At 36.6% G+C, this 12430-nt stretch overlaps 1 protein-coding gene across 3 annotated transcripts in view; it reads right to left on the reverse strand.

The window, feature by feature from the left end:
• Positions 1-12430, reverse strand: part of ABCA5 (ATP binding cassette subfamily A member 5) — an 81675-nt gene that overhangs the window by 37959 nt on the left and 31286 nt on the right. For all 3 annotated transcript variants that reach the window (XM_053569670.1, XM_053569668.1, XM_053569667.1), the window contains 7 exons: positions 10728-10838; positions 8808-8983; positions 8131-8250; positions 6937-7075; positions 4614-4704; positions 3998-4137; positions 1869-1988 (listed from right to left, as the gene is read on the reverse strand). In XM_053569670.1, the coding sequence (XP_053425645.1) occupies positions 1869-1988; positions 3998-4137; positions 4614-4704; positions 6937-7075; positions 8131-8250; positions 8808-8983; positions 10728-10838 (897 nt within the window). The remainder of the gene's footprint in view (positions 1-1868; positions 1989-3997; positions 4138-4613; positions 4705-6936; positions 7076-8130; positions 8251-8807; positions 8984-10727; positions 10839-12430) is intronic.

Raw genomic sequence — 12430 nt, forward strand, 5'->3', positions numbered from 1 at the left:
TTTCTTCTGCTTGCTCCATTCTGTTACTGAGGGATTGTACTGTGTTTCTCAGATCTTTGAGGGCAATTCCTTGTCTCAATGTGTCAAAATCTTTGGTCATTTGGTCTTTGAATTCATTGAATTCTTAGACATCTTTTGGGCTACTGCTTGGAATTCTAATTCCATCTTATTTGCTATCCAGATTCTGAATTCGATTTCTGACATCTCAGCTATTTGTTTGTGCATGGGATCTTGTGCTGTGTCTGTCCCATTGTTCCTTGGGGGAGCTAATCTACTCTGATTATTCATATTGCCCGAGTTTTTTTCCGTTGATTTCACCTTATGATTGTTTTTCACCGTTGCTTCTGGCCATCCTCAGAGTTGGAGAGGTGTCTCTCCAAGATTAGACCCCAGCAGGATCACTCTATTGTTGCTGGATCTTTGTAGGGAGTGACCTTGTGTAGCTCCTCTGCGGCTGCCCCAGCCAAGGAGTTCTGGTTTGACACACCCGGATCCAGCAACAGGGTGGGAGGTGGCACACACGGTTCTGGGAGTGACTGCCGTCCAGTAACTTTGGCACAGAAGGCGCAAGGCTCCGGCAGTCTCTTGCCAGGAGAAGGGCTCCACGCAGAGGCAGGGAGGGTTCCGGAGGGCACGTGGCTACGAGAGTCACTGGCCAGATGAGCAGCCGGTGTAGAAGCAGGCAGGGTATAGGAGGGAGGATGCGGGGTTGGGTGGCTCCTGGAGCTCCTGGTTAGGGCGTGCGGAAGCCCGGTGGGCATAGGTCGCGGGGCCGCTCGTATAGAAGTCCGGGCAGGCACAGCTCGCGGGTCACGGCACAGCTCTTACCGGGATCCAGGCGGGTGCCGATTGTGGGTCGCAGGCTGGGGCCCAGCTCTTCCAGAGATCTGGGCGGGCGCTGGTCGCAGGTCGCGATGCAGCACTTCCAGATGTCCGGGCGGGCGCCGATCGCGGGGCAGCTCTTACAGAGGTCTGGGCGTGTCACAGTGCAGCTCTTCCAGAGGTCCTGCGGGCACCGATCACGTCTAGGTATTTTTATAGGTGGGATCTTGCTCTTGCTCCAGCTCAGGCTGGTTTCCACCTCCTGACCTCAAGTAATCCATCAGCCTTTGCCTCCCCCTCCCAGAGTTCTAGGATTACAGGCATGAGCCCCTGCACCCAGCCTAAAATGTGTTTTTTTAAAGGGACTTTACCTAACAAATGCAATCAGTGTAACCTGGCTTATTGTACCCTCAATGAATCCCCAACAATAAAAAAAATAATAATAAAAATAGAAAAAATAAAAATGCTTTTATAAAAACTTAAAAAAAAATAAAAAAATAAAAATGCAACTGAGGTCTCCTTTGCTTTACAACTTTCTAATGTTTTCAAGTTGCACTAACATATGAAATTCTTTTCAATATGTTCAATGGCAAAACATGATCTATCCTTTCAGAATCCCTCTGACTTCGCTCTGTAACATCTTTCCATGGCTCCACCTATTGGGGCATTTTTTTGTCCCTCAAAGACATCTAACTCATTTCTTAATAACTTTGCAGGTTAAATTTTCCTTATCTGTAACATTCTGTGCTAAAATCTTCAACTATCTGGATTTTTCTTCTCATCCAGGTCTCAGGTCAAATATCAGCTCAATGAATTTCTTCCTGATGATATAAGTAAGATTGCTGCCTTCCAAGACTACTTTGTTACTTTCTTCCTAACACCTATCACTATCAATTACTTACTATCACAATTACGTATTTACGTATTTATTTCTATCCTTCCATAACTAAAATAATATAATCTCACATGCTTACATTGTTATTTGTCTTGTTCACCCTTTGTATGGTTTATTTCATAAAATGTTTCATTAGTTTTTTTTTTTTTACCTGCTTGGTCAATTTCTGCTTCAACTTCCAGCTTTAAGAACACATCTTCCAAAGTTGTCATGGAAACACCATAAGAAATAACACCCAAATTTGAATGTGTGTCCAGAGCAGAAAACAAACCTAAAAGAAAAAGAAATAAAAGAATGGTGTAGAGTTAAGCATATCCTCATAAATTATTATAAAATATCCTTTGAAAGGGATATGATCAAATGTACTCTTTTAGCACAGTGATTCTTTGGCCTTAAGACACTTTTAGCATTCTTACAAGCTGCTAAACACCTCAATTAAATTTTGTCAAGGGACTGTATTAGGTATTTGTAATACTGACACTAAGAAATGTCTCGTAATACTTGAAATTAAAAATGAAAATGTTACTATATTAAAAACTGAAGGAAAAATTTATATTCTAATACACAGAAATCATTAATACTTATTCTTTTTAAGATAACAAAAATAAATCTAACAAAAGTTAACATGAATATTAAAAAACCTATTTTTTAAAAGAAAAAATGAGAATAGGACATTGTTTTATTTTATATTTCGGCAAATCTCTAATGTCTGTTTTAATAGAGGACAAATGGATTCTCACGTTTGTTCCTGCACTTAACCTACTGTGACGTTGGCACCTATGGTTCAAAGGAGTAGGGCACCAGCCTCATAAACCAATGGTTGTGGTTTCAAACATGGCCCAAGCCAAAAATTGCAAAACAAACAAACAAAAAAAACCCAAACAAACAAAAAAAACCTGCTGTGATAGAACACACTCCATGTAATCTCTGGAAACAGTGTAATAATGAAAATCTCAGGGTCAAAAGAACAAATAATATCTTGGTATTATCAGGATAAAGTGCTGACCTCATAAACTCCTTAAGAAGACTTAGGGTCCATCCCCTATGAGTTTCCAGAAGAAACTCCAGTGAAATATTGAAACATTGAAAACTCCATTTGAAATCCAGTGAAATATTATGACAATTTATCAAAGAAATATGAAAGGCAACAAAGTATGATAGTGAAAAATATGAGGTCTAGCACCAACCTGCCTGGGTTCAAAACTCAGCTCCACGGTACTTTCTACCTGTTACCTTAGGCAAGCTCCCGAAAACTTTCTTCTATGCCTCAGTTTTCTCATTTATAAAACAGAAGTAATAATAGTGTGAAATCTCACGTATTTGTTGAAATATTAGAATAATGATATAAACTAACAGTTGCAAAAAGCACAGACCAGTATCTAGCACAAGAACAATTACTATACAAATGTTATTAAGAGCAGGAGATAAGTAAATACAGGTAGACAGAATGACAGGCAGAGTACATTAAATTCACACATGTACTTCAATCCAGTTTTTTTTTTTATTAAGTTATTAATTTTGGGGGAAAAAACAAATTAAGCTACCATAAAATTAAAACAAATTAAGCTACTGGTGGTGCCTGTGGCTCAAAGGGGTAGGGTGCCAGCCCCACATGCCAGAGGTGGCGGGTTCAAGCCCAGCCCTGGCCAAAAACTGCAAAAAAAAAAAAAAGATAATAATAATAAGCTACTATGGAAACAAATTTTCTAATTATAGTATAAATGCTATAAAAATTTTATACAACATACCTATATCAGTAATACCCTTTTGGCTATTAAACAATTCCTAACTAAAGGAAGGAAACGAGTTTAAATTCCTCATTAAAAATATTTTTAAGTCTCAATTAAAACAATTCAAGGGTTTACCGTAGAATTTATTAGGAAATCACTAAACCAAAAAAGAACCTGAGAAGATACACAAATAAGCACACACACACACCTGCGCGTCGTACTCTCAGGAGGCCTACAAGGAACTGTAGGGTAATGGTTTTCCTTGACAACAAAGTAGACACAATTATTTATACTTGTTTACATGTTCTTAAGTATTTAAATTAACATATTAGCTACCATTTTTTGTTTGTAATATGTAAGAAAAAAACAAAGATAGCTTGTAGTATTTCTGGTTTTCAAGAACAAAATAAAAGCATAATTAAAATATTAACTCTGGCTACCTGGGAAAAGGAAATACTACACAGAGAAATAAACAAAAAGAAAATCAAGAAAACCTATTTCCAATAAAAGATCCTGGTTCAGAACCCAACAAACTTAATATAACTAATACCTGAAAATTTGTCCATGTCCTTGAAAGGCAAGCTATATACAAGTTGTTGGTCATTCTGTTGTAATAAAGTAGCTTCTGGTATATGTTGTTTAACCAGTGATGAAAGAGATTCTGTGGCACAGTATTTGTCTATGTGCATGCTAAAGAATACCAAAAATCGTGATTTGTTAATGATTACTCAATAAACAACTAAAAGTAAATTACAAAGGCTTTAAATTAAATTTAGTGCCACAAAATATGGTCACAAAGTATACTATGGCAAACCCCCAAAATAATAAAGTAGATCAAAAGTATAATAAAGAATAAAGGCAATGAAGAATTAATGATGGCACAGTCCTGGTGGCTCATGCCTGTATTAGCACTTTGGGAGACCAAGGTGGGAGGATTGCTCGAAGTCAAGAGTTCAAGACCAGCCTAAGCAAGAGTTGACTTCCCATCTCTATTAAAAAAAGGAAAATTAGCAGAGTGTGGTGGCATGCACCTATAATCCCAGCTACTCAGAAGATTGAGGCAGAAAGACTTCTTGAGCAACCAGGAGTTCCAAGTTGCAATAAGCTATGCTACACTCTAACCTGGGTGACAGAGCAAGACATTTTGTCAAAAAAAAGAAGGATACCTTAGGCGGTAGCCAATCCCCCATTTACTCTTGAGGAAAATTGAAGAACCAACACATTTCAACATTCCTTGTGATATAACAGCTTTCCTATCTGCAAAAAGAGAATTTACATTGTAATTTCTAAGTTTAATATAAACAGCATTTATATTTTATGGATAATCATGACAGACACCCATATTATACTTTTTTTTTTTCTTTTAAAAACAAGAGTCTCTCACTCTGTCACCCGGGTAGAGTATTGTGGAATTACAGCTCACAGCAACTTCAAACTCTGGGGCTTGAGCAATCCTCTTGCCTCAGCCTCCTCAGTAGCTGGAACTATAGGCGTGTGCCACTATGCCTGGCTAGTTTTTCTATTTTTAGTAGAGACAGGGTCTCACTCTTGCTCAGACTGGTCTTGAACTGCCACGCTCAAGCAATCCTCCCACCTTGGCCTCCCAAAACATTAGGATTACAGGTGTGAACCACCGCACCTAGAGCTCTATGTTATGATATCATTAAACATCATCAACCACCTCTTATGAGAATGGTAGTAAATGATCATCACCTATTTTTTAGATGCAAATACTGAGGCAATAAGAAAATGTATTGCTTACACATATTTCACACAGCTATTAAGTAACAAGGTACCCAATCGGTCTTACTCCATTAAAAATCATGTATTAAAACTGGGTTCTTTATGTGCATATATATACATAAAAATTTGCAGAAAAGAGTTAATGAGGCATGTTTGAGACTGCTATGCTTAGGCTGCTTAACAAGGTTGGCCCAAGACTGGTATATGGAAACCTGGATTTGGGGAGAGTTCCCAATTATTCTGTAAACAAATTTAGAATGGCTGGCTCGGCGCCCATAACACAGTGGTTACAGCTTCAGCCACATAGACCGAGGCTAGCAGGTTCAAACTCGGCCCAGGCCAGCAAAACAACTGCAACAAAAAAATAACCGGGCATTGTGGCGGGCACCTGTAGTCCCAGCTACTTGGGAGGCTAAGGCAAGAGAATCTCTTAAGCCCAAGAGTTTGAGGTTGCAGTGAGCTGTGATGCCATGGCACTCTACTAAGGGCGACATAGTGAGATTCTGTTACCAAAAAAAAAAAAAAAAGAATGGCACACTATCCCTAAACTAAGAAACAATATGGTTTATGATGAATACATGCTTTCCTTTTGAAAGTCTGAAAGTTTTATATATGCTACATAGAGGGTGCCTATGACCAGCACCATTAAGAATACTGTGTACTGAGTTTCTAAAAACCTTCCCTGGTAGACATTTCACACACGTTATTTATTACCTTTTAATAATGAAGAAATTAAGCAGAGGCAGTGCATGGTGGCTCACGCCTATAATCCTAACACTCTGAGAGGCCAAGGAGGATGAATTATGTGAGCTTGGGAGCTGGAGACCAGCCTAAGCAAGAGCGAGATCCCATCTCTAAAAAAACAGCTGGGCACTGTGGCAGGTGCTATAATCCTAGCTACTCGGGAGGTTGAGACAAGAAATCAATCACTTGAGCCCACGAGTTTGAGGTTGTTGTGAACTATGATGACAGGGCACTCTACCCAGGACAAATGAGTGAGACTCTTGTCTCAAAAAAAAAAAAAAAAAAAAAAGAAAGAAAAGAAAAAAAGAAATTAAGCACATCCTGAGTGACTTCATTGGGAGAAAACTCTTGGAAGCTTGTGCCCGGTTTCCTCCCAGACATTGCCCCATGTACCTTTTCCCTTTGCTAATTTTGCTTTTACTGTAATAAATCATAGCCATGAGTATGACTATACACTGAGTCCTATGACTTTTCCTAGAAAATCACTCAACTTGGAGTGGTCTTAGAAATATCCAACACAAAAACATATCATTTTAAAAATTTTTAATTTTTTGTGATGAATACATACCGGTAGGTAACAGCTTCTCTATTTACCCCTCAGGATTTAGTATCTCCATATTCACCTTCCCTTTGGCCCATGACCTTATTCTTCAAAAATAAAACAAAACTAGTGGCTCATGCCTGTAATCCTAGCACTTGGGGAGGCCGAGGCAGGTGGATTGCCTGAACTCATGGGTTTGAGACCAGCCTGAGCAAGAGCGAGACCCCACCTCTAAAAATAGCCAGGTGTTGTGGTGGGCACCTGTAGTCCCAGCTACTCAGGAGGCTGAGGCAAGAGAATCACTTGAACCCAAGAGTTTGAGGCAAGAGAATCACTTGAACCCAAGAGTTTGAGGTTGCTGTGAGCTATGATGCTACAGCACTCTACTGAGGGTGACAAAGACTACCTCAAAAATATATATAAAAAAATAAATAAATAAAAAATAAAAGCAAAAATCTCACCAGCAAGGATGTCAGCTTCATCCATGAAATGAGTACTGAATACTGTCACGCGACTGGCTTTTCCATATTTTAGAAGATTCCAAACAATATGGCGAGAACAGGGGTCCATTCCAGCTGTTGGTTCATCCAACAGTAATATCTGTGTGCAAAAGAGTAGGGAAGGGTAGAGAATCCTCAAAAAGCTAAAGTATTTATTATAATATATATATAAGTTTCCCATTTCAAGCCATTATTTTCAATCAGAAATATATGTAATCTGAGTTTTTCACCCATATTTAAGTTCATGTAAATTTTAAAAATGATGAGTTTGGCATATGAATATTTTCCTGGGTTTAATCCTAAAAGACTAATGTCTGTAATATGTGACTATAGTAACAATCAGATAAATAAAATAAAAAACATTGCTAGCATCCTTAGCAATCAAATTTGTACATTTAACAATTGGTTTTTAAGAGATGTTCTATTTAGTTCAAGGAAGCAATTTGTTTCAAGACTATTTTCAATTTTAAAAACTAGGTGGTAGGATTAGGAAGGCAAATGAATTAACACAAAACCAGAATCCAGCGTCACATCCGGCAGCCAGGGGAGTGTGGCAGGATGGTGGAGAAGAGGGAGGACTCATCTTGGCTGCGTGTACATACCTGGCTGTCCTGCACTACGCAAGACAAGACAGAGAACAGCACAAAAAACAAACACAGACACAAATAAAAGCAGCAAAACAGCAACAAAATGAACTATTTCTGATTTTTTTCCATTTTAAAACTTTGTGTGTGTGGTTTTTGGCTGGGGCTGGGTTTGAACCCACCACCTCCGGCATATGGGACCGGTGCCCTACTCCTTGAGCTACAGGCGCCGCCCCCATTTTAAAACTTTTATTATAAACTATGATTAATATAAATCATTCAAATTTAACCAATGTTATTTTTGACCATATTTCCTTCAGATCATTTTTTAAGGAACCAAAACATGGCAGATGTAACTAAAATCCATATCTTCCATTCCTTTCACAAAAAGTAACCGATATCAGAACTTTCTGACTTCAGTTTTAAAATCTCATTAATATGATGATATCCATAATAACATAATTGCTTTATGAATGTTTATATTTTACATAATGTATACCTTTCTAAAACCTGTTTTTTTTATTCAACACGATTTAAAACAATTTTATCTTTAAAACTAGCATTTATTTACCTTTGGATTCCCAAGAACAGCAATTCCTAAAGACAGCTTTCTTTTCTGACCACCACTTAATTTGTTAGCATGGTTGTCTTTGATAGCCTGCAGGTCTAAATCTAGTAAAACCTTCTGCACCTGTAAAAGTAAGGTGTGAATAATGAGATTTTAAAATCATATTTATGTAACTTAATGCTTGAGTATTTTAAGCATTTAAGTAATGTAAGTTTTTAAGTACTTTTAATATCAAATTTAAAAATGCTCCGGTAGTATAATTTGGACATCTGTTTATAAGTAATTTTGAAAATAAGAGGTAATAAGATTCTTGAGGGAAAGGTCTATTTCACTTTTGTGCCTTCCTGAGTAATGGGGAAGGAATAAGAAAGGATCATGGTGAAGTCACTGAGTGTACGGTTGGGGAGGAGAATACGAGGGATGGAGCAAGGTTGGGGAAAGAGAAGTGAAGGGAGAGATGAGACTGGAAGTGAGGAAAGAGGTGAGTATTTTCCAGATGAAATAAGAACTCTTTTATGTGTGCTAAAACATTTGGTTCAAATTCTAATTCCCTGTAATGACTTTTCAGTTTTATGGCTCAGGACAGGTTTTATATTTAGATTTTCAATTGTACAATTGTATTTCAAAAGGTTATTATTACTAATTTACAGGAAATAAATATTTCTATAAGAAAAACATACTTCTTGTATTATATTGTTGGCTGGTATTCCTTTGATTGAAGCCAGAATTGATAAATTTTCTTCTACTGTCAAAACATCAAAGTGTATATCTAACTGAGGACAAATGCCAATCATTTTTCTTGCTTCAAACATTTCATCTATTTCTGAAACTCTGTATCCATATATTGATGCAAATCCTAAAAGCACAATATATACTTCAATATATATTAAATACATTATATTAAACTGTATGTGTTTTAAAATATTCTAATAACTTATTTTGATGAAAGAGAAATATAAGGTAAGAATCAACATAAATTTAGAATCACATTTTCATTTCCATATTCCTATTTCAGTTATGTTTTATTCGCATTTTATTTTCCTTCCAAGTCATATTACATAGTAAAAAGAGCAAGAAACTAAAAGCTTAACACTAAACATAAAAATTCATTGGTACATTGTTTATACTTATCGTAGCAATTTTCCAGACATAAAATAGTAGAGGGATCAAAGAACTATAAATTTTATCTCAGCAAGCTATGCTACCTTCAGCAAATTACTGAATCGCTTTGAATTCCAGCTTTTCTCTTCTATAAAATCAAAGCTAATATATAAGAACTGTTACATCAATGTGATGGTATGTGGAGAATCATAACAAAAATCATGAATTCTTATAAAAATGAAAGATATTATGACTACTATCAAAGAGAAACACAATTAAGAAGAACAAAATCATACTAATTTTAAAAGCTGATCTAAACTTAAAAGGTTGAAATTCAGATTCAATACAATTTGGCTCTCTTACAAAGTAAAATATTAATTGTACTGACCCCACATTTGGGTATTGTGAAAATATGGGGCTATTACATTGCACTGTTACCTAATAAACAATCACATAACAAAACTACAAAGGTCAGACAATTAAGTTTGCAAACTTGTCCTAGAAAAAAGTGCTTATACCTCATTGCTGACTATTATTATCATCATCTTCAAGGTACTCCCCCTCGGGAGCTATGCACCTAGTTTACCCTTCAAAGCAGTCTGCAACTCTTTCTGGAATGGCCATCAGAGCTGTCATTGTATGAGCTCTGACAGCTAAGTTTGCAAAGTCATTCTAAAAAGAATGCTACATACCTCACTGCTGAATATCACTCTGTTTAACAGATGCCAAGGGCAAGTACTTCAAAAGTGATCATAGTGGTATTTAACAATGAGGCTGGAGAACTTAATCGTCCAACCTTTTTTTGAAGCACTGTTCCTAAAATTCTACCTTAGGATAGGAGATGATATACACATTTAACATTCTTTCCTTTTTTCTATTTCTGCATTTAGAAATCTTTATTCATTTTCTCAACCTAAAATAATAAAGTAGCGCTGACTGAATTCCCAGTTACTTAACTTATCCATCCTGAAAATGAAGAATAAACATGCACATATGTAAGTGATAGAAACATGTACAAAATTAGATCCCTTTAACTTGATTAAATGTGATAGAATCATTTTAGCACAGTGGTTACGGTACCAGCCATATACACCAAGGCTGGTAGATTTGAACCTGGCTGGGGCCTGCTAAACAACAATGGCAACTGCAATAAAAAATAGCCAGGCGTTGTGGCGGGCACCTGTAGTCCCAGCTACTTGGGAGGCTGAGGCAAGAAAATTGCTGAAGCCCAAGATTTGAGGTTGCTGTGATCTGTGATGCCACAGCACTCTACCGAGGGGCACATAGTGAGACTCTGTCTCAAAAGAAAGAAAATAATAATAATAACCAAATGTATGTAGTCAAAAAAAAAAGATACCGATACAGAAGTAGGTCTTGAATCATTGACAGAAGTCATTATACATTTATTAGATGAATAATCATTTTGTGACCCTTTGGTTAACAACACTAGCAAACTGAAGAAAAAAAAATTTTTTTTCTTTTAATCTGAAAATTCTCACCATCAGAAGGTGGGCACAGTCCACAAAGAATATTCATCAATGTACTCTTTCCTGTTCCACTGTGGCCAAGTAATGCAGTAATCTGACCCTCATATATGTCAAATGACAAATCTAGTTCAGGAAAAAAGAAGACGTAAAAGTGATTTTTACTTCTATTCAGACATGCCAAATAATTCATAATACTTATACAATCTTGAAGGCAATAAATTTATAGACATATTTAAAGTTATCAGCATATTTGATAGGTGTTTAAATAATTATTTGTTAGGGTCAGTGGTATAAACAGTAAGAAAGTAAGTAAAAATAGTTATTTGTTCATACAGTAAGATTTAGGAGGCACACAAAACATGTGGAAGGTTTTGTGTACTGGCTTTTGGGAATTCCCAAGGAATTTGTTCCCAAAGGTATTTACAGGCATTTTAAATACACTGGTAAAAAAACAGAAATTAACCAATAGTACAGGAATGGCTCGAAAGTTTAATTTAATGCATAAATATCATGGGATGGATATACTGTATAGAGATGAAGGAAGACAGGCAATGGAGGTCTAAAATTATAAACTAGAAATGAATTAGTCAAGACATTAAGCTAAGAAGGCTAAAATATAAAACAAAATAGAAAAAGTCTCACATCTCAATGCCAGTAATCCAAATTAAAAGAACAAAGGAAAATGGTGAACAAGAACACAGTTATCCTAAAGGTTCAGTATAAGAACTAAGGATACAGCAGAAATCCAAGAGAAGACTATGAATATAATTCTCTCAGAAGAGAGAGATACACTGTATCTGTATACTGTATACACAGATACCCGCATATGTAATCTGCGTATTTGAACTTACATCGCTTAGTAAGGCATTCCTTTGAGGTACAATAGTCACTTCAAAGAAAATCAAAAGCAAATTCAGGAGAAGGCAAGATGAGGCCAAAGACCAACAGAAGAAGATAGACAATAAAAATATATCTATAGGGTATCTATCTATTGGCACCTTACAACAAAACTTTTAAAATAACTATGATACCATCTTCATAAGCAAATGCTGGTAAACTAGAAACTATAAAAAAACTACCAAAAGTGAAAAGTCTGGGCACACAGCTCACGCCTTTTGATCCCAGCACTCTGGGGAGGTCAAGGCGGGCAGACTGCCTGAGCTCACGAGTTCAGGACCAGCTTGAGCTAGAGCAAGACCCCACCTCTAAAAAAAAAAAAAAAAAATAGCCAGGCATTGTGGCAAGTGCCTGTAATCCCAGCTACTAGGCAGGCTGAGGTAAGAGAATCGCTTGAGTCCAGGTGTCTTAGGTTGATGTGAGTTGTGATGCCACAGCACTCTATTAGGGTGACAAATTGAGACGCTGTCTCAAAAAAAAAAAAAAAAAAAAAAAGAAAAGTGAAAAGACAAAAATTTGAACAGATAAGAGAAATTAAGATTTTGAAAAACAGCTTAGCTTACTGATCAGACCCAACTAAAGAAAAAGCTAGTGAATAAGAAAAGTCAGAAAAAAATATCTAGACCAGCGGCAACCTGTGGGTTTCAACATACAGGAACTATATTAAAGGGCCCTGGCATTAGGAAAGTTGAGAACCTCTGATCTAGACTATCACACAGAAACAAAAGAATAAGTGAGATTACAGAATAAAAAATAAATGGGATAAAATGAAAAACTGTCACATGAAGTAATAATTCTAAAGAGAAAAGAGAAAATGG

The sequence above is a fragment of the Nycticebus coucang genome, chromosome 18 (assembly GCF_027406575.1).
Source record: "Nycticebus coucang isolate mNycCou1 chromosome 18, mNycCou1.pri, whole genome shotgun sequence".
In the NCBI taxonomy this organism is placed as follows: Eukaryota; Metazoa; Chordata; class Mammalia; order Primates; family Lorisidae; genus Nycticebus; species Nycticebus coucang.